The sequence below is a fragment of the Pristiophorus japonicus genome, chromosome 5, assembly GCF_044704955.1.
Source record: "Pristiophorus japonicus isolate sPriJap1 chromosome 5, sPriJap1.hap1, whole genome shotgun sequence".
Classification (NCBI taxonomy): domain Eukaryota; kingdom Metazoa; phylum Chordata; class Chondrichthyes; family Pristiophoridae; genus Pristiophorus; species Pristiophorus japonicus.
This window is the reverse complement of record NC_091981.1, coordinates 164,376,454-164,401,268: the sequence shown is the minus strand read 5'-3', so window position 1 is coordinate 164,401,268 and position 24,815 is coordinate 164,376,454. Positions and strand designations below refer to the sequence as shown.

General features: G+C 45.1%; 1 protein-coding gene across 6 annotated transcripts in view; it reads left to right on the top strand.

The window, feature by feature from the left end:
• The window catches only part of ppp1r9a (protein phosphatase 1, regulatory subunit 9A), a 424,704-nt gene that overhangs the window by 258,239 nt on the left and 141,650 nt on the right, over window positions 1-24,815 (top strand). For all 6 annotated transcript variants that reach the window (XM_070881066.1, XM_070881067.1, XM_070881068.1 and 3 more), the window contains one exon: window positions 20,139-20,186. In XM_070881066.1, coding sequence (XP_070737167.1) covers window positions 20,139-20,186 — 48 coding nt within the window. The remainder of the gene's footprint in view (window positions 1-20,138; window positions 20,187-24,815) is intronic.

The following is a 24,815-nucleotide window of genomic DNA, read 5'->3' as shown; positions in this document are numbered from 1 at the left end:
CTGGATCAGTTCCTATGGACTGGAGGGTAGCTAATATAACGCCACTTTTTAAAAAGGGAGGGAGAGAGAAAGCGGGAAATTATAGACTGGTTAGCCTGACGTCAGTAGTGGGGAAAATGTTAGAATCAATTATTAAGGATGAAAAAGCAGCGCATTTGGAAAGCAGTGACAGGATCGGTCCAAGTCAGCATGGATTTATGAAGGGGAAATCATGCTTGACAAATCTTCTGGAATCTTTTGAGGATGTAACTAGTAGAGTGGATAAAGGAGAACCAGTGGATGTGGTGTATTTGGACTTTCAAAAGGCTTTTGACAAGGTCCCACACAAGAGATTGGTGTGCAAAATCAAAGCACAGGGTATTGGGGGTAATACACTGACGTGGATAGAGAACTGGTTGGCAGACAGGAAGCAGAGAGTCGGGATAAACGGGTCCTTTTCAGAATGGCAGGCAGTGACTAGTGGAGTGCCGCAGGGCTCAGTGCTGGGACCCCAGCTCTTTACAATATACATCAATGACTTGGATGAAGGAATTGAGTGTAAAATTTCCAAGTTTGCAGATGACACTAAGCTGGGTGGCAGTGTGAGCTGTGAGGGGGACGCTAGGAGGCTGCAGGGTGACTTGGACAGGTTAGGTGAGTGGGCAAATGCATGGCAGATGCAGTATAATGTGGATAAATGTGAGGTTATCCACTTTGGGGGCAAAAACGCAAAGACAGAATATTATCTGAATGGCGGCAGATTAGGAAAAGGGGAGGTGCAACGAGACTTGGGTGTCATGGTTCATCAGTCATTGAAAGTTGGCATACAGGTACAGCAGGCGGTGAAGATGGCAAATGGTATGTTGGCCTTCATAGCTAGGGGATTTGAGTATAGGAGAGGGAGGTCTTGCTGCAGTTGTACAGGGCCTTGGTGAGGCCTCACCTGGAATTCAGTTTTGGTCTCCTAATCTGAGGAAGGACATTCTTGCTATTGAGGGAGTGCAGCGAAGGTTCACCAGACTGATTCCTGGGATGGCTGGACTGACATATGAGGAGAGACTGGATTAACTGGGCCTTTATACATTGGAGTTTAGAAGGATGAGAGGGGATCTCATAAAAACATATAAGATTCTGACGGGACGGGACAGGTTAGATGCGGATAGAATGTTCCCGATGTTGAGGAAGTCCAGAACCAGGGGACACAGTCTTAGGATAAGGGGTAGACCATTTAGGACTGAGATGAGGAGAAACTTCTTCACTCAGAGTTGTTAACCTGTGGAATTCCCTGTCGCAGAGAGTTGCTGATGCCAGTTCATTGGATATATTCAAGAGGGAGTTAGACATGGCCCTTACGGCTAAGGGGTATGGAGAGAAAGCAGGAAAGGGGTACTGAGGGAATGATCAGCCATGAACTTATTGAATGGTGGTGCAGGCTCGAAGGGCCGAATGGCCTACTTCTGCACCTATTTTCTATGTTTCTATGTCCTACATGGCCCCAAATTTGGATCCATCACAGCACCTGAAGATCCTACCGTCCAACTCGACTGCGTGGCGACAACACAGACAGCACAACTCAACGGCGAGATGATCCAACCCAAACGACCAGATTTCACCTTCCGGGCTCAAGTTGCAGGACTTCGAAGGAAGAAGATCGGCGCAGAAGATAAATTCACAGCTTCAGTGGCAGAACCTGGGGAGAAAAGGATCAACGCAGCCTACCTCGTGGAGAGAAAGAAGATGGTGCCCGCACCATGAGATGAAGCACCCAAAATCAAGATGGCTGCGACCAGACCACGAATTGCAGCGTTGAGGGGGCAACACGTGATGCCGAGCAGCGAATTGGATCGGGGTAAAGATTGCAAGGCCCTCTTAAAGGAGACCGGCAACCCAGCACAATTAAAGGGACAGTTCCACTCTTTGTACAGTGCTGCCGGTGACACTAGTGAAAAAGATGTAATTAACAAATGCAAGTATCTAAATGTACCGTTGAACAGCGATGCCGGTGACGCTAATGTAAAAGATGTAATCAACAAATGCAAGTATCTAAATGTACCGTTGAACAGCGATGCTGGTGATAATAATGAAAAAGATGTAATTAACAAATACAGGTATCTAAATGTAACCTTGCACAGCGATGCCGATAGTACACAGGAAAGTGATGTAATTGACAAATATGATTTTGTGAAGACAACTAACAATGTCGAGTCGGCTGATTGTGGTCGGAGCCAATGTATCATGAATGCAAATGATGAAATGATATGTGATGCCGGGTTCTACATGCTCACTGACAAAGCTAAGGGCAACTTCCCGCAGGAAGCACCAGGTCCAGCGGGCTACCAGATCATGTAGTCTGCGCCTCCGCGAGCAATGTGATGCCCCAGGGAGTGTGGCCTCACACACCGTGTGAGCATATCCACTGCAGGACCAAAGATCAATAGACGGCAGAGGTACCACCACTGGCACCCTGCATCAGATCGGCCCTATCCCTCTGGCCACCAGGGCCAGCATCGGGATCAGGAGGCCAGCACCCTCCGGCCCTCCCGACAGGACCTGGGATGACCAGACTCCCACCACCCTGCAGCCCTCAAAAGAGGACAGAGTCCACACATCCGGTGGCTCTGCCCACCACTAGGCAACGGCAAAGGCCATGAGACACAGCCAGGTGAGCAATCCGAGCCCGCCCAGCTGGCAGCATCCTCACCCACCTGCACCCATACCCCAGGGGGAAGAATGTAATCCCACGTATGTACCTTACCTGCAATATGTACCTGTTCCACCACTGCTGAACTCAAAAACAGTGATATAACTAATCCTATCAGTCATTCTCTGTACATGTACGCCAATGCAGATGTCGAGCCACACATGGTCTATGTATGGGGGGGCGGTGGGGGGGGAAATGGATGTATGTAGTCATGGACATATATGGATCATACCCAGAACCCACACCAACCCTCACTACAGCCTCCAACCGTCCACTGCTGACCATTTCCCAATGTCGTGGCAATAAGGACTTGGGGATCTACAGAGAGAGCCATTCCCAAACACAGTCAAAGTGCAAGGGCTTTGGGCACTCAAGTCGAGGGCCAGAGCACACAGAGCAAAAGCCAGTGGCACAAGACTTGGGGGGGGGGGGGGGAGTGATGTTATGTATACATAATGTATGTACTGTAACATTAGACCACTGATTGTATCTTCACACTATATACACCATACCTGTACTACCAGAGGGTGCCACTGGTGGAGACTCAAGAGTCACCTGCACACTGCAGGTAACCAAGTATAAAAGGGAGCTCACCTCACTGCATTCTCACTCGGGAGCTACAATAAATGGACTAAGGTCACAACAATTCAAGTACAATACCTCGTGGAGTCATTACTAGAGTGCTTACATATATAACACTAAGTAAAATATTATTTTTTGAGAACTCAATATCTTTTGCTGTTTTTACGCTTTGCAGGTTTCTATTCTGTACTATGTTCATTATATAAGAGACTTCAGCACAAAATCTAGGCTATCACTCCAGTGCAGTACTGAGAGAATGCTGCACTGTTAGATGTGCTGTCTTTTTGATGAGACATCTGTCCTCTCAAATCCATAAAAGATCCCACGGCACTATTTCGAAAAAGAGCAGGGGAGTTCTCCTGGTGTGCTGGCTAACATTACCCCTCAACCTTTATCACTTAAACAGATTATCTGGTCATTTTGGCCATTTAGGTAATTGGGAACAGAACCGTCTCGAGGAACTGAATGGCTTACTCCTGTTCCTACCTCACTGTTGTTTGTGGAACCTTCTTGTGTGCAAATTGGCTGCTGTGTTTCCTACATTACACCAGTGACTTCATTTCAAAAGTACTACATTGGCTGGCAAGTGATTTGGGATGTCCTGAGGGTGTGAAAGATGTTATATAAATGTAAGTCTTTGGGCTAAAAATTGAATAGATTAGCGCCACCTATTAGCACTCGCGAGTGCCGCTACCAGAGTGATGAAGGGTTATCGCCCAGGCGCAGTGATATTAGCACCGCTTGCAAACTTGATTAGGGTTTTGGTGCCAGGCAATGTTGCGCCAGTGTGCAACGCTCTGGTAGTACCACGGAAGCTAACTTCAATGACTTCGCCTGTCTTACTGCCTGGCACTAATCTCGCCAGAAAAAGCAGGCATGCACAGCTGTCCCGGGGCGCTAATGAAAAGGATGCATCAGGTAAGATTTAGAGATTTTATTTCAGTTTATTTGCATTGATTTCACTTTGTTTGGTGTTCCTTATGTTCAAATCATTTCCTTTGCAAATTTTTAAGAAGTTTTCAGGTGCTCCAGCTAACCTCCCCTTTGAGCGCTTGAATGTCGGTATTTTAGCGCTAGAACTTCAGTAGCGCTACCGGTTTAGTGTCCTAAGAGAAGTGTGGAATGCTTCCCTTAGAGCTCCACTCCACTCTTAGGTCGCTAAAAATCACACATACATGAAAAATGCAATAATACCTATATTTTAAAAGCTCTGCACTGATGTAGTTCAATAGGCCAAACTCCGTATCAGCAACTATCCTGATAAAGATTTGAGTTCCAGATCTACCTGAACTCCATCTGCCTTGGTTGGGGTGAGTTTCATGGATTGAATGGATTGAAACAAGGAGCTACTTTATGAAAACAATGCTTTTTACGGGTGGGCAACATTCTTAATTCTGTTATGAACTAAACTTGTAAGTATCAAGTGAAAGATCATATGCAAGGATTCAGTGGAAGATAAAGGGTTCTGTATTGGTTAGGTTCTTAATTTATGGCACATGAAGTTTCCATGTATTATTAACAGACTATTAAATAGTCCTGAATAATATATTTACCTTTATCTGTATCATGTAAGTGTGATTTTATGAAGCATATGGTATTGTACCTGCTTAACAAAAAGAGCTAAACCATATAAAGTTGTTTTTGATTTTTTTAAATGCTGATTATATAGTGCTCATGGAATTTAATAGCATGTTGAACAATTTGCTATTTTTGTGACTGATGGTTTAAGAAATAGTAATTGATGTTTTGATCATGAAAGAGCTCCTCGCTTATATACGTGGGGTATCTGGGTTCCCAATTGCCTAAACGACCAAAATTGCAGAATGTTAGAAATGGTATTTTAATGTGTTATATCCTATTATGTTTTTTTTAGTGGTAAGAACTAGCATTTAACCAATTGTGCTGCTTTCATAGCAATCCTCTAAATACTTCCCCTGTTTTCATTTGGAAATGTACATTTTGGTGGTTTAGGATGTGAAATTGTTGCAGTCATAGATTTTTGTCAAGCTTTTAAAATATTGTTATAGCAGACTCAAACTTATTTTTGAACAGATAGCAGTTCGAAGTGTTAAATAAAATAGTTTGGGCAGGATATTCGGCCAATCTGCACCCCGTTTAGTGCCTGGGCGGGGCACAACAACGATATTTTTTGGCGTGAAATGAGGCGCACAAGATTTTGCACCGAGGCGGAACTTTCGGCAATGGTTTTGCGGTGGCGCTAAAACTTAGCACCCACCCACTGTTTTCACCATTTGGATGATGTAAATCGTCGTGCATCGCTGCGCTAACGCCCCGAGCGGAACTTTCGAGCATATCGCCCGTGAACCCGCCCAGAAAAACCAGTCGCGCACTAGGCGCTAACGGCGCCATTTTGGAAACGGAGGAGAAAGTCGGAGTTCTGAGTGATTAAAAGCATTGGAAGAAGAACGCTGCGTTACTGCATAGAAACACAGAAGATAGGTGTAGGAGTAGGCCATTCGGCCCTTCGAGCCTGCACCACCATTCAGTATGATCATGGCTGATCATGCAACTTCAGTACCCCATTCCTGCTTTCTCTCCATATCCCTTGATCCCTTTAGCCGTAAGGGCCACATCTAACTCCCTTTTGAATACATCTAACGAACTTTCCTCAACAACTTTCTGTGGTAGAGAATTCCACAGGTTCACAATTCTCTGAGTGAAGAAGTTTCTCCTAATCTTGGTCCTAAATGGCTTACCCCTTATCCTTAGACTGTGTGACCCCTGGTTCTGGAGTTCCCCAACAACAGGAACATTCTTCCTGCATCCAACCTGTCCAATCCCATCAGAATTTTATATGTTTCTATGAGATCCCCTCTCATTCTTCTAAATTCCAGTGAATATACGCCTTGTCGATCCAGGCTTTCTTCATATGTCAGTCCTGCCATCCCGGGAATCAGTCTGGTGAATCTTCGCTGCACTCCCTCAATAGCAAGAATGTCCTTCCTCAGATTAGGAGAAAAAAACTGTACACTATACTCAAGGTATGGTCTCATCAAGGCCCTGTACAACTGCAGTAAGACCTCCCTGCTCCTATACTCAAATCCCCTCGCTATGAAGGCTAGCATGCCATTTGCTTTCTTAACCGCCTGCTGTACCTGCATGCCTACCTTCAATGACTGATGTACCATGACATCCAGGTCTCATTGCACCTCTCCTTTTACTAATCTGTCACTATTCAGATAATAATCTGCCTTCCTGTTTTTGCCACCAAAGTGAATAACCTCATACTTAGCCCAATTATACTGCATCTGCCATGCATTTGCCCATTCACCTAACCTGTCTAAGTCCCCCTGCAGCCTCCGAGCATCCTCCTCGCAGCTCGCATTGCCACCCAGCTTAGTGTCATCTGCAAACTTGGAGATATTACATTCAATTATTTTGTCTAAATCATTAATGTATATTGTAAATATGTTCATTGTGAAATTTGTGAGTTTATAGTTTGGTTAAAATGACATTTAAGGACATTTTAAAAGATGGGGGCTATACTATGTCAGCCATTATTCCTGGCTGCTATATTTATACGACGTCGAGCTGCAAGAAGGCTTATTGATCGTTTTCAACATAATCGAAGAGGTCACAGACATTGGGGGTAAGGCCTCCTCCCCATATGACTTTACAGGGAACATCGCTCACACCTGCAGCTCTCTGAGGCACAGTGCATTAGAAGGCTGCGCTTCCGAAAAGAAGTGCTGACGGAGATATGTCAGCTCATACAGGCAGACCTACAGCCTACCAGCGGCAACAGGACTACACTGCCCGTCGAGGTGAAGGTGACCGCGGCACTTGCCTTTTATGCCTCCGGCTCCTTTCAGTCATCAGCGGGGGACATATGCTCCAGCTCGCAGCACGCTACACATTGCTGCATTCGGCAGGTGACTACTGCACTGTATGCACGCAGGATGGACTTCATAAACTTCCCAATGTCCAAGGAGACCCAAAATGAGAGGGTTTTGGATAATTTGCTGGCTTCCCCAAGGTTTAGGGTGCCCTGCGAGCACCTTTACAGAATCCAGAGATTTACTGAAACCGAAAGGGATTCCACTCCATGAACATACAAATTGTCTGCGACCATACTCAGCGCATCATGGCAGTCAATGTCCAATATCCAGGGAGCATCCATGATGCTTTCATCTTGCGTGAGAACACTATCTCAGGCCTGTTCCAGCGTCAGCCACAAGGCATGAACTAGATGCTGGGGGACAAAAGGTTACGGCCTCACAACCTGGCTCATGACCCCCCTCTGGAACCCTCAGACAGAAGCCGAGCATCACTATAATGAGAGCCATGCAGCCACACGCAACATCGTCGAACAGACAATTGGAGTGCTCAAGCAGTGCTTCCGATGCCTGGAACACTCTACAATACTGCCCTCAGCAGGTCTCTTGAGTTCATTGTGGTGTGCTGTCATCATCATCATAGGCAGTCCCTTGGAATCCAGGAAGACTTGCTTCCACTCTTAGAATGAGTTTTTAGGTGGCTTAACAGTCCCATACGAGAGCCACAGTCCTTGCCACAGGTGGGGCAGACAGTCATTGAGGGTAAGGGAGGGTGGGACAGTTTTGCCGCGCGTTCCTTCTGCTGCCTGCATTTGTTTTCTACATGCACTCGGCAATGAGACTCGAGGCGCTCAGCGCCCTCCCGGATGCACTTCCTCTACTCGACGTAGTAATACCCGCCCTCCACGGCATGAACCATGTACAGTAGACACCTCAAGTCGCTGGAAAAATACCATCAGCGATGCCTCTGCAAGATCCTATGAATCCCCTGGGAGGACAGACGTACCAACATTAGCGTCCTCGACCAGGCCAACATCCCCAGCATTGAAGCACTGACCACACTTGATCAGCTCCGCTGGGCAGGCCACATTGTCCGCATGCCAGACACGAGACTCCCAAAGCAAACGCTCTACTCGTGTCGAGGAAATTTCTAAGTTAAAGTAACTCAAGCGGAGATTTCAGAGTCTTGCTTCAAGAGATTCTTTAATATGTACAGGCGAGATATCTCGGAGAGCTGCTTGGTCCTTACCAAGGCAATACTCCGAAATTCTATAGAAACTTGTTCCATCTTTATACAGAAAAAAAGGAATTTTATCTCTACAATTGACACCTACATTATTCAGGAACATTACCAATTCTAAACAGGGCACAAAGGTCAGTTTACACAGCCCAACAGTATCTTGTCACGTCATTATTCAATCTTTTCGAGGGTCAGCAAGATCATCACTAAAAGCCCCTCTTATCAGAGAAATCAGTTTGTCCAGGCAATGGGGGTATCTTAACATATACAAATACCAGATGTACAGCTTTCATGTTATCTGTTCTTTTCTAACAAAGAAGAGACATCAAGTATTTTCTGGCCTTGCAGGATTCTGCAGTCTCAGCACAGAATTAAACTTACTAAAAGGAAGAGAGAAATTTAACCCCTTCCTATATCGTGAACTAAAGTTCTTCCACAACTCCCTCCTTGTTGATCTTTTATCTTTAATGATCAACATGCTTTCCTTCTTAGAAAGAAAAGGGAGGCTCATACCCCTCGGGGTAAGGTCTCATCTCTAAACATTCTTTTTCATTATAGTCATCTAACTGTCCCTCTATTCTGTTTAACCTTCCTTTCACGATCACATTTTTCTGCTCTATTTTTTCTACTAGGTTCATTACTTGTCCTAACAGGGATCTTACTTTCAGCACCATTCCACAGACAATTAGCAGCAGAATCAGCAAAATTACACCAAGTACTACTATCGGGTGTATTGCCAGTTTTAATACCGCTGTTGCCCTGGGGGACCAGCCTAGGAATATATCCCACCAGTGATGCGCTGTTATAGAGGTAACTGTGTTTGCTATTCGTACTAATTGTCCCTTTTTAAAACTCATTTCTATCTCAAATTGGTGAATATCTCTGCCCCGCTTGGACAATGCCTTTTCTATTTCTTTGTCATTTTGTATTAAATTATGCAGTCGGGTTAAATTAATTGTAGGTGGTAATGGTTCAATTCTGTGCACCGTTAAATACTTCTCCACATTTTTCCACTGTCCAAAAGTATAAGTTCTTTTTTCTTCTGGGTTATATAGAGTGTAAACTCCTTTCACACAAATATTAATAGGAGGTATATATAAAATCCCGTCTAAGTAGACGGGTTTATTTCCTGTTAGGCAAACTTCGTTTTGGCCTATCTCTGAGACCTCTGTGTCATTAGCTTGTTTTAGTTCCCACTTGCATATTCCTGTCGAGTGCTGTAAAGAACATGGTTCGTGGATGGCGGTTCGGTAAGGACAAACCATCCCGAATGGCCATTTAACACATCCCCTGTCATGATGTGTTAGATTCCTTTCATCGACCCAGTCCCCTTTAAATTTTGGATACCAAAAGTTCTGTCCGAATAATTGGGGTATTACTTGATACTGACACCAAATTTCCTTCTTAGTCATACTTATTATTTCCATTGTGATATTACATCCGTCTATATCACAGCTAGTGTATTTTTCTTGAGGTTTGAGGGCAAGATCTGGAAACTTATTGATTCCCAGTAATCTTTCCCAGGTCTCAGCGTGGAAAGATAGTATTTTCCTTTCTAACTCGGCTCTCAATAACTGTCTGATAGTCTCCTTAAACATGCAGCTGGTGTACCAATTTACCCCTTTCTGTTCCTTCATCAGGTTTTCGATTTCCTTTTCTATTTCTTTACTTTGCCTCCACGTCATTTTGTCTGTTATGTAGCCAGATACCTGTAGTTGCTGTAGCCCTTCATCCCACGCGTTTCTCAACTCTATACTTTCTCCTATTAGTCCTCCTACAACCTGGATTTTGTTTTGCAGGGTCTCTATATCTATTGTGTTCAAGGCTCCCATTCCTACTCCTACCCCACCTAATACAGTTCCCAGCACGTCTCGCTTTTTTCTCAAGGATCGGTCCAGTGTGACTCCAACACTGGTCGTGTTGCAACCATCCCTCTCCCTTAGCGGATATAGAATTTGTATGGTTAAATTTACTATACCTGGGGATCTTACTACCGATATGCAGGTGGTCAATATCCGTTTTAAATGGCCCGGATCTCTGGGGGAATGCCTATTTTTATTATGTGTCCACTGTTTAATATAGGTTCCCCCATGTAGTATTTTTGTACGGTTCATGCACTTTACCCATCCTCTGTTTTCTATTTTAAAATGACAATCTTCTTCGGGGTCACAAAACGTGCCATTAGTTTCTTGGCTCTCAGCTATTTCCTTGCTGGTCAGGCATGTCATATGTACCTTCCATTTCAAGGTTATGTTAAATCCTTCCTCACTGGTTATTTTCACTTCCCCTGATCTTGGGTCCACCCCTATTCCGCAGGCCTCACACCTTACTGTGAAGTTCCCCACTTTGCAATCCTCTTTTTCCGAACATACATAAGTGTCCTGCTGTCCTGCTTTGTCAATCGTGCCCCAGGCCATTTCTCCTTTCCATATTTTACCTTCTTTTATAAACCTTTCTTCTGTTTTAACTCTTCCCACTGCCAGAAGGATTAACATACCCAGTGTCCCCTGATAGTTTTGCCAGGAGTCCTTCCTCATCTTCCTCCCTTTGTTTTCTTCTATAATGCTCCTGAACCAATTCGTTAAAATAATAGCTTACTAGTACAATAGTAACAGTGATCTACAAGATAAAGACCCAAATTGGTATACAGGCAAGTTCTGACATCTAGCTTGATACTTCGGGGTATTATGCTCTTAGTCCAGCCTGTCTCGGTAGAAACAAAAGGGGATGAGTACAGTTCTTTTCGGGGTGTGTCCGCCCTAGCTCGGTATTTCTTCTTCTTGCTGTGTTTCGTCTGGAAGGTAGTATTTACATCGGGTGGCGTGTATCCAATTTGGATGTTTTTCCAGTTTCAGGGCGGTTCTTGTTGTGAGGATTATCTGATATAGTCCCTTCCACCTAGGAGAAAAAGATTCCTTGTTTAGAGTTTTCACTAATACTTGCTCTCCCGGCCTGAAAGGGTGCATGTTTCCCTCTGACGGAGGTACTTGGGTCTGTTTTATTCGCTCATGCAGGCTTCTCGCTATTTCACACATGGCCTGAGCATATTTTAGCGACTTTTCGTCATTCCAAATTAATGCTACCTTTTCTGCTCCTAGTGGCGGTTTCACACCAGTAGGCATTGGCCTTCCTAATAAGGCTTCATGGGGTGTCAAACCAGTATTTCGGTTCTTTTGGTTTCTTATGGTATATAGTACCAATGGAAGGGCATCTGGCCATTTTAGTCCTGTTTCTTGACATACTTTAGTAAGGGTGGACTTTATCACTCCATTGACTCTTTCCACCATGCCTGAGGACTGAGGTTGATACGGTATGTGCAATTTCCACTGGAAACCTAGCGCTTCGGCTAGATTCTGCACTATTTTTCCTGTAAAATGTGTTCCTCTGTCACTGTTGATTCCCATAGGTATCCCATATCTTGGCACTATTTCTTTAAATAGGATCTTCACTACTGTTCGGGCATCATCCTTCCTTGTTGCATATGCCTCTACCCACCTTGTAAACATATCTACTATTACTAATAGATACTTAAAGCCTAATACTGGAGGCATGTGGACAAAATCAATTTGCAAATTTTCAAAGGGCATGCTTGGTTGGGGTAGATGGTCATATTCTGCAGGCGTCTTTCCTCTATTGTTTTGTTGGCAAATTTGGCAGGTTTTAGCAATTTTCTCAATTATTACTGTTATTCCTGGTGCATACCATTGTGCATTGATAGCATGTATCATCCCTCCTTTGCCCATGTGAGCCTGACCATGAGCTAAGCGAGACAAGGGCAAAAACAAAGACCTGGGACATACAGTTCGTCCGTCAGGATGGGTCCAGATATTATTTTTTAAAAAACATCCTTGTTTCTCCCATGTTTTTCTTTCCTGCACTGTAACTTGTTGCTGTGCTATTTCAAGTTGTTGGGCGCTCAGTGTTGGCAGAGGGGAGACTGAGGCTGCCTGTAGGCAGCACGTCTGTTCCAAAGCGGCTCGTCGGGCCGCCTCGTCGGCCCTCCTATTTCCTATTGATACTTCATCTTCACCAGTTGTGTGGGCTGCGCATTTAATAACAGCAACCCTTTTTGGCAATTGAATGGCATCTATCAGGTTAAGCACTAATTGTGAGTGCTTAATATGCTTCCCGCCAGAGGTGATGAAGCCTCTGTTTTTCCATAGTTGTCCAAAATCATGGACTACACCAAATGCATATCTTGAATCGGTATATATATTAGCAGATTGATTTTTAGCTAATATACATGCTCTAGTTAGGGCGAACAATTCAGCTGCCTGTGCCGAGGTTCCGGGGGGCAAGGCAAATGCCTCAACAATTTCATATGGGTTCACAATAGCATAGCCTGCCAGGAGCAAATTGTCTGATGGTCTGTGAGACGACCCATCTGTATAAAGAATGAGATCGGGATTGTCCATTGGTTCCGTAAGCAAATCTGGTCTAGGCATGGTAGCCATCTCCACTGTTGACAGACAGTCGTGCTGGTCTGGGTCCTCTATTTCTCTAGTGGAGCTGGTAGGAACAAAAACAGCAGGGTTTACTGCAGGCGCACGGCGAAAAGTGTAGTTAGGGTGTGACAACAGCAGCACCTCGTAGCCTGTCCTTCGGGATGCTGTGAAATGCTGAGTTGCTGCGGAATTCAACAATAACAGCACCGCATGCGCGGTGATAACAGTGCACGGATAGTCCAATACAATTGGTACTGATTTTTCCACCATGACCGCAGTAGCGGCTACAGCACGCAGACAAGCAGGCATTCCTCGTACTACTGGGGGGAGCATTACCGAATAATAAGCAACTGGTCTATTTCCCCCACCATGTTCTTGGGTTAACACTGCTGTTGCGAATCCTTCTTTTTCATTCACATACATTAGACTTGTCCAACATGGTTTTTATGTTTAGCCCAGAGTTCGGGGGACACTTGACTCAGTGCCATTGGTATGTTAGGGCTAGTTTGTCCGGGGGGTTGCTGTTTTTCAAACGTAGCATCGTGCCCTTTTCTCTCCCAGTGGAGAATTCCTCTGTCACGGGTGATAAATTCTAGCCGTATATCCTGCAGTTCTATCATCGCCCATGGTTGATAACCTGGTCGCTGTCTTTTCTCTTCTATGTCTAAGATCATCCCGCCCATGTCTTTAGGTTTTGCTGGGGGCTTTACAGCCAATGTCAGATGGGGTGTCGTATTTTCTTCTTTAAATCGTTTTTGTTGTAACGGTGTTAGCTCCACGGCCACCCCCAACCCTTCAGATCCGAAATAAATGTGGGGAGTAGCTTCTATTACTTCGTTTTTATTTAAGAACGGTTGCACAAAGCGCTGATAGTCTTCAGCCCTGTGTCGAGTATACCAGGCTGTACAGTGAAGCTGAACTGCCTCAAAGCTTGTTAAGATGATATACAATAACTCTTTAATATTAGGGTCAATTTTAATCTTTAAGTTTTCCACTGCCTCTTTTATCAGGGGGGAGTAGAAGTTGCCACTCAGTTGCCAACTATAAAGGGCAGCACTTTCTTCATTCTTTTCCTCTTTCTCTCTTTCTATCCCATTAAAGAACTGATGAATGTTATTTGGAGGGATCTCCATAAACATCCCTTCCTTTGTGCAATATATTGTGGCTCCTAGTTTGCACAAAGTCTGTCTTCCTAATAGAGGGAGAGGCGTTGTCTTAGAGACTATCAGGGTTTCGTCATTAACTTGTTGTCCTTCAATTGTCAATTTAGTAGGTTCGGATAAAAAATCTTTCAAGGGGACGCCGGCCACACCCATGCTTAAAACAGTGGTGTTGCTTACGGGTAATCCCACAGAGGGCGGTACAGAGGACATAGTGGCGCCGGTATCCACCAGGAACTTTACATAAGTGTTTCCTACTTTTAGTATTGCTAAGGGATTTTCTTCTATGTCCGTTGATAAGCGAAGAGTCGCTGCCTGTACCGTTATGCCTCTGGGGCATCCCTATGCTGATTGATACGGATTGGGGTTAGAAAAGGAAAATTGAGGGGCTGGTGGAGGTGGAGGTTCGGAAAAGTTCCCTTGCGACCCTCTATTCTGTTTGGGCGGGCATCTACAGTCACGAGCCCAATGCCCTATTCTTCCACAATTTCTACACTCATCTTGAGAGCGATCTCGCTGTGACCACTGTCCTCTTCCTCTTCCTCCACCCCTAAATCCCCCTCGATTCTGCGCCTGCCCTCCGCCTCTCTGCTGGTAATATTGACCTGTTGCTTTGGTTTTACTTACGTAATTGAACAATCCCTCCCTGTCCATGTTTGCCAAGACAGTGACTGTCTCTTTCCAGGTTTTTCCTTGCCAATCTAAAACTTTAATTTTGTAGGTCTTTGCATGCTGTGGTAACATGCAGTTCAGCAGTGTTTGTACTGCTAAAGGTTCATTCGTATCTAAGGGTATTCCTGCATACTCCTCCCAGCTATTTTTCCACCTGGCTGCGAAATCTATCATTGATTCTTCCGCTTTCTGCAAACAGCGAGTAACCTCCCCTATATCCCCATGTTGTCTAGCCCCTTGTAGAATTGCATTCCGTCCTCTATTCTGTAGCCAGTGTGTTAAAGATTCGTTTCCTTCATTTAGCAAATCATTATTAGCTCTCCAATCCCCTTCTTCTCCGGGCGGGATATGGAACATATCTTTTACTCCCTGCCAGGAAGATCCGTACGCTGCTTGTAATAATAGTTTAACATCCCCTGGTAGCGGATTATAAATTGTACAGGTCTGCTCAAGCCAGTTATGAAATGCAACAGGTTTCTTTACCGGGTTTGGGGCTGCAGAGATCATATCTCTGGCCTCTCCCGGAGACCAGGGTTTTAAAACCGCTGTGGTTCCTATCATTACTCGGGGATTTTGGAGGAGGAGGGTAGAGTCGGCTTCTGCCTGAGCTGGGGTTGTTTGTGACCTTAGGACCATACCAGCTCTCAGATTGGCTCCCCCTTTTCTTTCTCTCCTGATTTATTCTCTGATATTTTTACTTTCGGAGGCTGATGTCTTTTTGCAACCTCTAGCCATTTAATAAAACATTTATCCATATAATCTTTGTCCCAAGTAGGGTCTCCTCCCCCTTCCTTAGTTATTTTCCTCCATTCTTCGATTAAAGACAATTTAAAACTTCCTCCATATGGCCAGTCCCCATCAGACCAACCATATAAATCGCTACTAAACGTTACCGCGTATCGGTCATCTCCTGTTTCTTTAATTACAGTGTCCGCCGGCGAGCCGGGTGGCACAATTGGATCTCCTACCTTCTCTCGTTGCTTTACTACCTTACGAATCCTTTTTTCAGTTTTACGCTGCATACTCATTCTTTTAGTTGGAGGGTCGGTTTTCTTCCCTTTTCTAGGAACTGGACGCAAGCATCCTGCTCGACTAGAGCTGTTTCCCATTCTCTCCGGGTGCAGTTTCTCGCGGTGTTTCCTGAAACGAGAGGTTAAGACACGCCCACAAAAATATATACACACACAGTATTTACAAAGCGCTCACCGGTGTCTCTTTTCGGCTCGGCTCGGGTCTCCTTTAGCTTTCTTGTTATTTTAGCTTCTTACGGTAGCTACCCTATGCCTCACCCTTCCGGGATCTAGGCGGCTTGCCCCCTTTTCTAGGACAGCCTAGGCACTTTCCCCCTTAAGCTAGGAAAATCCTTTTAAAATTCCTCTTTTTCTTTTTTTTACTTTTAATTTTGTTCGTTTGGGATCTCGTTATCAGAGGTCCTGCCGACTACGCCAGAAACTGTCGAGGAAATTTCTAAGTTAAAGTAACTCAAGCGGAGATTTCAGAGTCTTGCTTCAAGAGATTCTTTAATATGTACAGGCGAGATATCTCGGAGAGCTGCTTGGTCCTTACCAAGGCAATACTCCGAAATTCTATAGAAACTTGTTCCATCTTTATACAGAAAAAAAGGAATTTTATCTCTACAATTGACACCTACATTATTCAGGAACATTACCAATTCTAAACAGGGCACAAAGGTCAGTTTACACAGCCCAACAGTATCTTGTCACGTCATTATTCAATCTTTTCGAGGGTCAGCAAGATCATCACTAAAAGCCCCTCTTATCAGAGAAATCAGTTTGTCCAGGCAATGGGGGTATCTTAACATATACAAATACCAGATGTACAGCTTTCATGTTATCTGTTCTTTTCTAACAAAGAAGAGACATCAAGTATTTTCTGGCCTTGCAGGATTCTGCAGTCTCAGCACAGAATTAAACTTACTAAAAGGAAGAGAGAAATTTAACCCCTTCCTATATCGTGAACTAAAGTTCTTCCACAACTCGGAACTCCTTCATGGCAAACGAGCCAAGGGTGGACAGAGGAAACGTTACAAAGGCACCCTCAAAGCCTCCCTGATAAAGTGTGGCATCCCTACCGACACCTGGGAGTGTCTGGCCAAAGACCGCCCTGAGTGGAGGAAGTGCATCTTGGTGTGTTGTATGCTACCCAATTTAGCCATAATGAGGGGACAGGATTTGCTAATGCGGATTTCAGAACCACCTCAGGAGAGCGGGTGGGGTGGGGTGGGGGATGGATGGCGGGGGGGGGGGAGAGGAGGGGGAGGAGGAGGAGACACTGCATCACATTACCCTAACCCTAGTTGCGGGCTCTGGCGCTAATGCTAACCCGGCACTAAAATTTTGGTTTCGCCGCGATTTGCACCCGGAAATGGGCAAAATCGCAAAAAGCCAAAAATCCATGGATTGAGTCATTTCTAGTGCTTCAGCCATCAGTAATTTGTAAGTTAGTGTTCCACAAGCAAAGCACCAGCATATATAAATGCAATTCAAGGGAGTTAATGAATAAGTTAATATGTTTAGCTTCGATTTCCTTGAGTCAGATGATAGCGTGTAGATGTGTTTCAAAGTACCCCTATTACTAGGCCCTTAATTCTGGCCATGTAAGTGTGGGTCATTTTCTATGTTCTGGTTTAGTACATTTCAAAGAAGCTTTCTTAAATTTACACTTGCAGAGATTTTTAAAGTATCCAGTAAATACAATCTATGCAGGCCCTGTTCGTTAGGAGGAACAGTAAGTTGTGTGCATGGGAGCAGGAAGTTACAAAGAGACATAGACAGATTAATTGAGTGAGCAAAACTGACAGATGGAGTCCAATATGGGGAAGTGTGAGGTCATTCATTTGGATCCAACAAAGTCAAATTGGAATATTTTCTTAATGGCGAGAGACTAGGAACTGTTGTAGGAGCAAAGGAATTTGGGCAGGCACACATAACAGTAAATGGTAGTGCACAGGTACACAACGTAATCAAAAAGAGTAATAGAATATTGGCCTTTATCTCAAGAGGGTTAGAATACAAAGTGGAGGAAGTAATGCCTCAGTTGCACAGAGCCTTGGTCAGACCCCTTCTGGAGAATTGTGTTCAGTTCTGGGTACTGCACCTCATGAGAATATGTTGGCCTTGGAGAGGGTGTAGTGCAGCTTCACCAGAATGATACTGGGGCTAAAAGGATTGATTTATGAGAACAGGTGACATAAACTTGGCTTGTATTCCATTGAGGGGTGATCTAATTGAGCTGTTTAAAATGATAAAGTGATTTGCTAGGATAGATACAGAGAAACTTCTGGTAGGGAAATCCAGAACAAGAGGGTATTAGAGCTAGGCCATTTAAGAATGAAATCAGGAAGCACTGTTTCACATAAAGGATAGTGGAAATCTAGAAAACTATCCCCTTAAAATTTTTTTACAGATTTTTGTAGTGTAAGGGTTTCAAGGGAAATGGAGCAAAGACAGGTAAATGGAGTTGAGATACAGATCAGCCATGATCCTACTGAATGGAGGAACAGGGAGGAAATAACAGAGGCTCTGACCATTATTTTCCAACCCTCTATGACTACAGGTGTGGTACTGGAGGACTGCTAACAATATATCATTGATTAAAAAGGGAGAAAGGGACCGAGTATTTACAGGCCAGCCAACCTAAATTCGGTAGTGGGCAGATAATGGGTAAAACAATTCTGAGGGACAGTATTAATCGTCATTAGAAAGGCACAGATTAATCAAGGACAATCAGCATGGATTTGTTAAGGGAAGGTCGAGTCTGACTAACATGATTGCATTTTTTGAAGCAGTAATAAGGAAGATCGATGAGGGTAGCGCGTTTGATGTAGCCTACATGGAATTTAGCAAGGCTTTTGACAAGGTCCTACATGGCAGACTGGTCACAAAAGTAAAAGCCCATGTGATCCAAGGGAAAAGTGGCAAGCTGGATCCAAAATTGTGTCAGTGGCAGGAAACAAATGGTAATGGTCGATGGGTGTTTTTGTGCCTGGAAGGCTGTTTCCATTGGAGTTTTGCAGGGCTTGGTACTAGGTCCCTTGCTTTTTGTGGTGTATATCAATGATTTTGACTTCAATATAGGGGGCATGATTATGAAATTTGCAGATGATACAAAAATTGGCCATGTGGTTGATAGTGAGGAAGAAGTTGTAGACTACAGGAAGATATCATTGGACAGGTCAGGTGGCAAATGGAATTCAGTCGGGAGAAGTGTGAGGTAATGCATTTAGAGAGGTCTAACAAGGCAAGGGAATACACATTGAATGGTACGACACTGGTTTTGGACTAGCCCACAAGTAAAAACATTGGGGGCGAAATTCCCCACCGCCCCATTTGGGGGGGCGGTAACCAAGTCGGCGCAGGACATTGTGCGCTCGGCGTGGAAGTCCCGTCCTAGCCTCGAAATTGCGGTTATCACCCCTCACAGGTAGTGGAGCGCGATGTCGTGTGCTCCACTTCCTGTTGGGCAGGTTCAGGGCGCTACTCGGGCGCATTTGGCAGAGCTATGCGGCTTCTCCGCATAGCGCTGACACGTTTCAAAGCCCCTCCCCTTCCGTTAAAGGGGAGGGCTGTTGTGCACTCCATTGAGCCTCTGATGGCCTCCACTGGGCCACCAGGATGGCGTGGTGCCGAGGCTGTAGCGCGGCGCCCAAACAGAGTGCTGGGCTGCACGATGGCAGCCCAGACCATGCAACGGAGGACCAAGATGGGCCAACCAGCGAGTTGGCCAAAACTACAAAATGGCAGCGTGCAGCGCTCCCCACCTCCCCTTTAATTTCCGCCCCGTGACCCGGTCAGTTAGTGCTGACAGCGCTCGTAGCAGCCTCGTGGCCACCGCGTGGTGCTACCGTATCAGCTAACTCACGCAATTTCGCAGGAGCCAGTAGCGCTGCCCCTCACCCCAGGCAAAAACAACTTTGAGCCCCATTCAAAGGGGAGGGGCAAAACAGTGCAATTTCGACCCCATTATCTCTATGTCAACACTATCGAACCCCTTCAAAATTTTAAAGACCTCCATCAAGTCACCTCTCGGTCTTTTTTCCAGAGAAAATAGCCCCAGTCTGTTCACTTTTTCCTGATACAGGTACAACTTCTGAAATCCGGCAACCTCGGGACCGAGACCGTGCCGGTTTTCGGATTTTACCGGATTTCGGATCCCGCTGTTGGCACTCCTCGCCGCATGCCGATACTCCGCTTTTCGCCTCCCGCCGCTCCTTCGCTTCTTGCCACCCGCGACCCCCTGGCACTATGTTTTTTTACCGGTTTTCTCGCCGCCCGATGTCGCCATCTTGGCCGCCTGAAAAATGTCCAGTTTTTAGACAATTCCGGTTTTCAGACAGCCGGATTCGGGACGTTGTACCTGTAGTTGTATCCTCTCAGTTATGGTATCTGTATACTGTATCTGAAAGGAAAAAATAAGTAACAACTGTATGATGTAAGTAACTAATCATGATAGATTATCTTGTAATACATTTCACTATGATCTCACAAATAAATATGTGTATCTGTTGCTTATTGGTAATGGATGTCCTTTAATCATTCACAGATGTTGATACTTCAACCATGAAGTCAGGTGACCCAGATGAGGTTTTTGGTAAGTTTCTTATCATTACAGTCCAGCTGTATCTCAGCAGTGTTTCCCACTGTACTTTATGCTCAAACGTGTACAATGTCTTGATATGTGTAAAATTTTAAAGCTTACGCTCCTGTTAGTAACTGAGCATAAAATAGGAATGTAATCATTTGATGTTTTAATGCTACAGCCCTTAAAATTTGAAATATTTTGATAACTCTAAAGATGCTTCACACATGACAAGGTATAGGGGAAGAGTTAGGATAATTTACTGAAAGGAATGGTTTTGAGGAGGCATTTAAAGGTTGGAAAAGCAGTAGTGAGGTGATGGGTTTAGGGGAGGATTTCTAGAGGCATCTGAAGATTATGGCCCCTGATAATTGAACAAATGAATGCTAGATTCGGGGACTAAATGGTTAGAAGACGCTGTAAAAGTAGGGTGGAAGTGAGGCAATGGAAGGGTTTGAGGATGTGAATGAGAATTTTGAATTCGATGCATTGAGGAACAGGGAACCAGTAGGGGTCAGCAAGGAAAAAGTAATAAGCGAGTGGGGCTTAGAACAGAATAGGTGCAGGAGTTTATGGAATCAGAGAATGTCACAGCAGAGAAACAAGCCACTCAGTCTAATAAAACTGGTTTTATTGTTTTTCTGCAGTTGAGCTACCTAATAACACCATTCTCTTGATCATTCCCCATACATTTTAACAACTCTCTTTACAAGCATCTATCCAATTCCCTTTGAAAAGAATTTTGGATGAGCTGGTGTTTGTGAGGAATACAGCTCAGGAGGTTGGTTACAGAAAGCATTGGATTAGAGCACAGAGGTACCAAAAGCCATGGAAAAGGTTTTGGTGGCAGACGGAGTGAGATTAGGGTGGTGATGGGCAACATTGCAGAGATGAAAGTTAGCCATCCTGGTGCTGAGTAGGATATGGATGTTGAAATTTGGTTCTAGTTCAAACCGGATATCAAGTTTTCATACGAATCTGTTTCGATCCAGTGCCAAGGGTACAACATTTCTGGTTGGACTAGGATAAGGTGGCTTTGATCTTCATGTTTCATTGGAGAATGTTCTGACTCAGCTGCAAATTGATATCAGACAGGCAATTTGACCACACAGATAGCTGAGGGAGATGGCGGAGAGGTAGAGTTGGGTGTTGTCAGCTTACATATGGAAACTGACAATACACCTATGCATAATATCAGCAAGGAAAGAACCTAGAAGTGGTCCAGAGATGTCATTGCAGGAGCAGAAGCATTTGCTGGCAATTCACTGGCTTCATTGCAACAGGTAGGTATGCAACTACGCAAAGGCAGTCCTACAGAAATGGACCATGGAGGAGGATCAAGTGGTTGACCATGTGGAATGCCATGGAGAAGACAAGGAGGGATAATGAGTCACAATCACAAACACAAAGGATGCTAGTGACGTAACAGTAGCATTGATCATTGTAGACATGCCAAAGTCAATTATTCAGATTTCAAATACATTCTTAAAATTATATTCTGGAGTCTTTGCACAAAATGCACAGAAGGGCCTAGAAATTGGATCAGGCCTGAAAACGGGCAGTGTGACGGGCCTGCGCTCATTCAAAGAGGTCCAGGCAGCACGCAAAATTCATGCTGTTGCTCACTATACTGATTGGAGCGCTGATCTCAGGTCATTATCCGGTGCAGTCTAATGTCCAATAATGTTTGGCCTAGGCTCTCTGTACTACTTAAAGGGGAGGTGCTTTGTGCCGCAGCATCTCATTTTCAGTCTGGATGAAGACATGGCTCAGCAACCAAGGGAGTGAGCATGAAGGTTCTCGGATGCTGCAGTGGAGGACTTGATTGTGGCCGTTCAACGAAAGGTGGGGTGTCCTGTTTCCACAGTGGCAGGAGGCTATGGGAGGAGGTAGCTAACTCCATCACGAAAAAAGGTTAATGACTTCACACAGCAGGTCAAGGTGAGTGAAGGCTTCAGCAAATTCCGTATCCCACCATCTGCCTCATAAGCCTCACACACTGCCCAATGCACCACACCTCTATCACTCACCTACCAACAATCTCTAGTTATCGCAACTCATACTTCACAATCATGGCTTCACTTTACCCTCACAACCATACCACTGCTGCAACACTCACATCCACATCTCACACCTTGCACACACTGACAGCTATTCAACTATGGCAGGCACATCACCCAAACACATTGCACGACACTCACTCACACACTTCCCTTTCTCTTGCAGACAAAGATGGCACAAAACAAGAGGGAGCAATGGCAGATGAGAGATGGCCAAGCCTTTATACAGAACCTTACCGACCCGGAGGAATTCCTCCTTGACATAATTGGAGGGGCAGTCAGAGTCCTTGGCCACCAGAGAAGTTGAAACCATTGCTAATAATGAGGGTATGGTCATACCTAATCCTTCCCACGTCCCACTTCCACCTCATCCCACAATCTCTTCTTACTTACAAGCTGCTGATGGTGTAAGCATGGATATCTTGCCTCCCTGCGCCACCCCTCATTACAAACCGACTGTTGTGCCTTTCTGCATTCAGCAGGCAGCTTGTCGCTGAAGCTGTGGAGGAGAGTGATGGCGGATAAGACGACACACTATCACTGCATCTGACATACGCAGACACCAGCTCAGAAGATGGCACTGTGTGAAATGTAGCGGGTAGTATAGAGACAGGATCTGTACATGTTGAGGCACAGGCCATGAATGGGCTGCAACAAGGCCAGGGGGAAAGGATAGCTCGGGTGTCTGCTCCCCAGATGGTTTGTTCGCGCACGAGTTCTGCTGCACAGGACTCAAATGATGACCTTGATGGGCCCACCTTCAGAAGAAGGGTGATAGGCATGCACACGGAATTGCTTGGTGCAATGGCTAGCCTACCAGGGAGCCTTTTGTCAATGTGAAGAAGCATGGAGGAGTCCGGCTCCAACATTGGACGGTGCTTTGCGCAGAGCTTGGAGCCGTGATTTCCAGCATAGAAATGATGGACAACTCCAGGAGAGACCTTGTGGACCCAGCCATGATGCTGGCTTGTGATGGACAATGTCGCAGTTTTGATTACAGCACTGGCGGAAGTGACCCAATGTCTCAGTGCTGCAGTGAAAGCGCAGACTGCTCTACTGCAGGTTCAGCTTGCTGCCACGCAAGCTCAAACTGCTGCTATCATGGCTGGGTTTACGAGTGTCGAAAGAGGCTTGCAGGGTGTCGCAGCAGGCTAGCAATCTGTCCTCCTATAGATTACTAGGAATGCTAAGTTGCTGTCCTGAGAGCGTGACAGCGGGTCTGTGGAACAAGAATCTGCTGTCCTCTCTGAGGATGACAGCATTCCTACTCCCACCACTGACACTCAGCCAACCCAGGCTGTTGTCGCCCATGCCAAGTTGGTACAGTCGACAGCAGGGCCTTCTAGTCCATAGCTAGTCGAGATCATCGTGCAAGGCCATCTGTAGTCTCCCCCACTGAAGGTAAGCAGCCTTCCACCAACCATGCTGGGGAGCACTGTCAAGGAACACAAGAGTAGGTAACAGCACGTGAACAACAGACACTAAGGGAAAGCACAAGGGTGATTAGTTGATAATGTAATGTTAATTGAATTTGGAACAATTTATGATTTGTGAACAGCCAGTTGTCATGGTGCATATAGGTACCAACGATATAGGTAAAAAGCGGGATGAGGTCTTACAAGCTGAATTTAGGGAGCTAGGAGTTAAATTAAAAAGTAGGACCTCAAAGGTAGTAATCTCAGGATTGCTACCAGTGCCACGTGCTAGTCAGAATAGAAATAACAGGAGAGCTAAAATGAATACGTGGCTTGAGGAATGGTGCAAGAGGGAGGGATTCAAATTCCTGGGACATTGGAACCGGTCCTGGGGGAGGTGGGACCAGTACAAACCGGATGGTCTGCACCTGGGCAGGACCAGAACCAATGTCCTAGTAAGAGTGTTTGCTGGTGCTGTTGGGGAGGGTTTAAACTAATATGGCAGGGGGATGGGAACCTCTGCAGAGAGACAGAGCAAAATAAAAATGGGGACAGAAACAAAAGATAGAAAGGAGAATAGTAAAAGTGGAGGGCAGAGAAACCTAAGGCAAAAATCAAAAAGGGTCACATTACAGCAAAATTCTAAAGGGACAAAGAGTGTTAAAAAGACAAGCCTTAAGGCTCCTTGCCTCAATACGAGGAGTATTCATAATAAGGTGGATGAATTAACCGCGCAGGTAGTTATTAACGATTATGATATAATTGGGATTACGGAGACATGGTTCCAGGGTGACCAAGGCTGGGAACTCAACATCCAGGGTTATTCAACATTCAGGAAGGATAGACAGAAAGGAAAAGGAGGTGGGGTACCGTTGCTGGTTAAAGAGGAAATTAACGCAATACTAAGAAAGGACATTAGCTTGGATGATGTGGAATCTATATGGGTACAGTTGCGGAATACCAAAGGGCAGAAAACGATAGTGGGAGTTGTGTACAGACCACCAAACAGTAGTAGTGAGGTTGGGGATGGCATCAAACAAGAAATTAGGGATGCGTGCAATAAAGGTAAAGCAGTTATCATGGGTGACTTTAATCTACAGATAGATTGGGCTAACCAAGCTGGTAGCAATGCAAAGGAGGAGGATTTCCTGGAATTTATTAGGGAT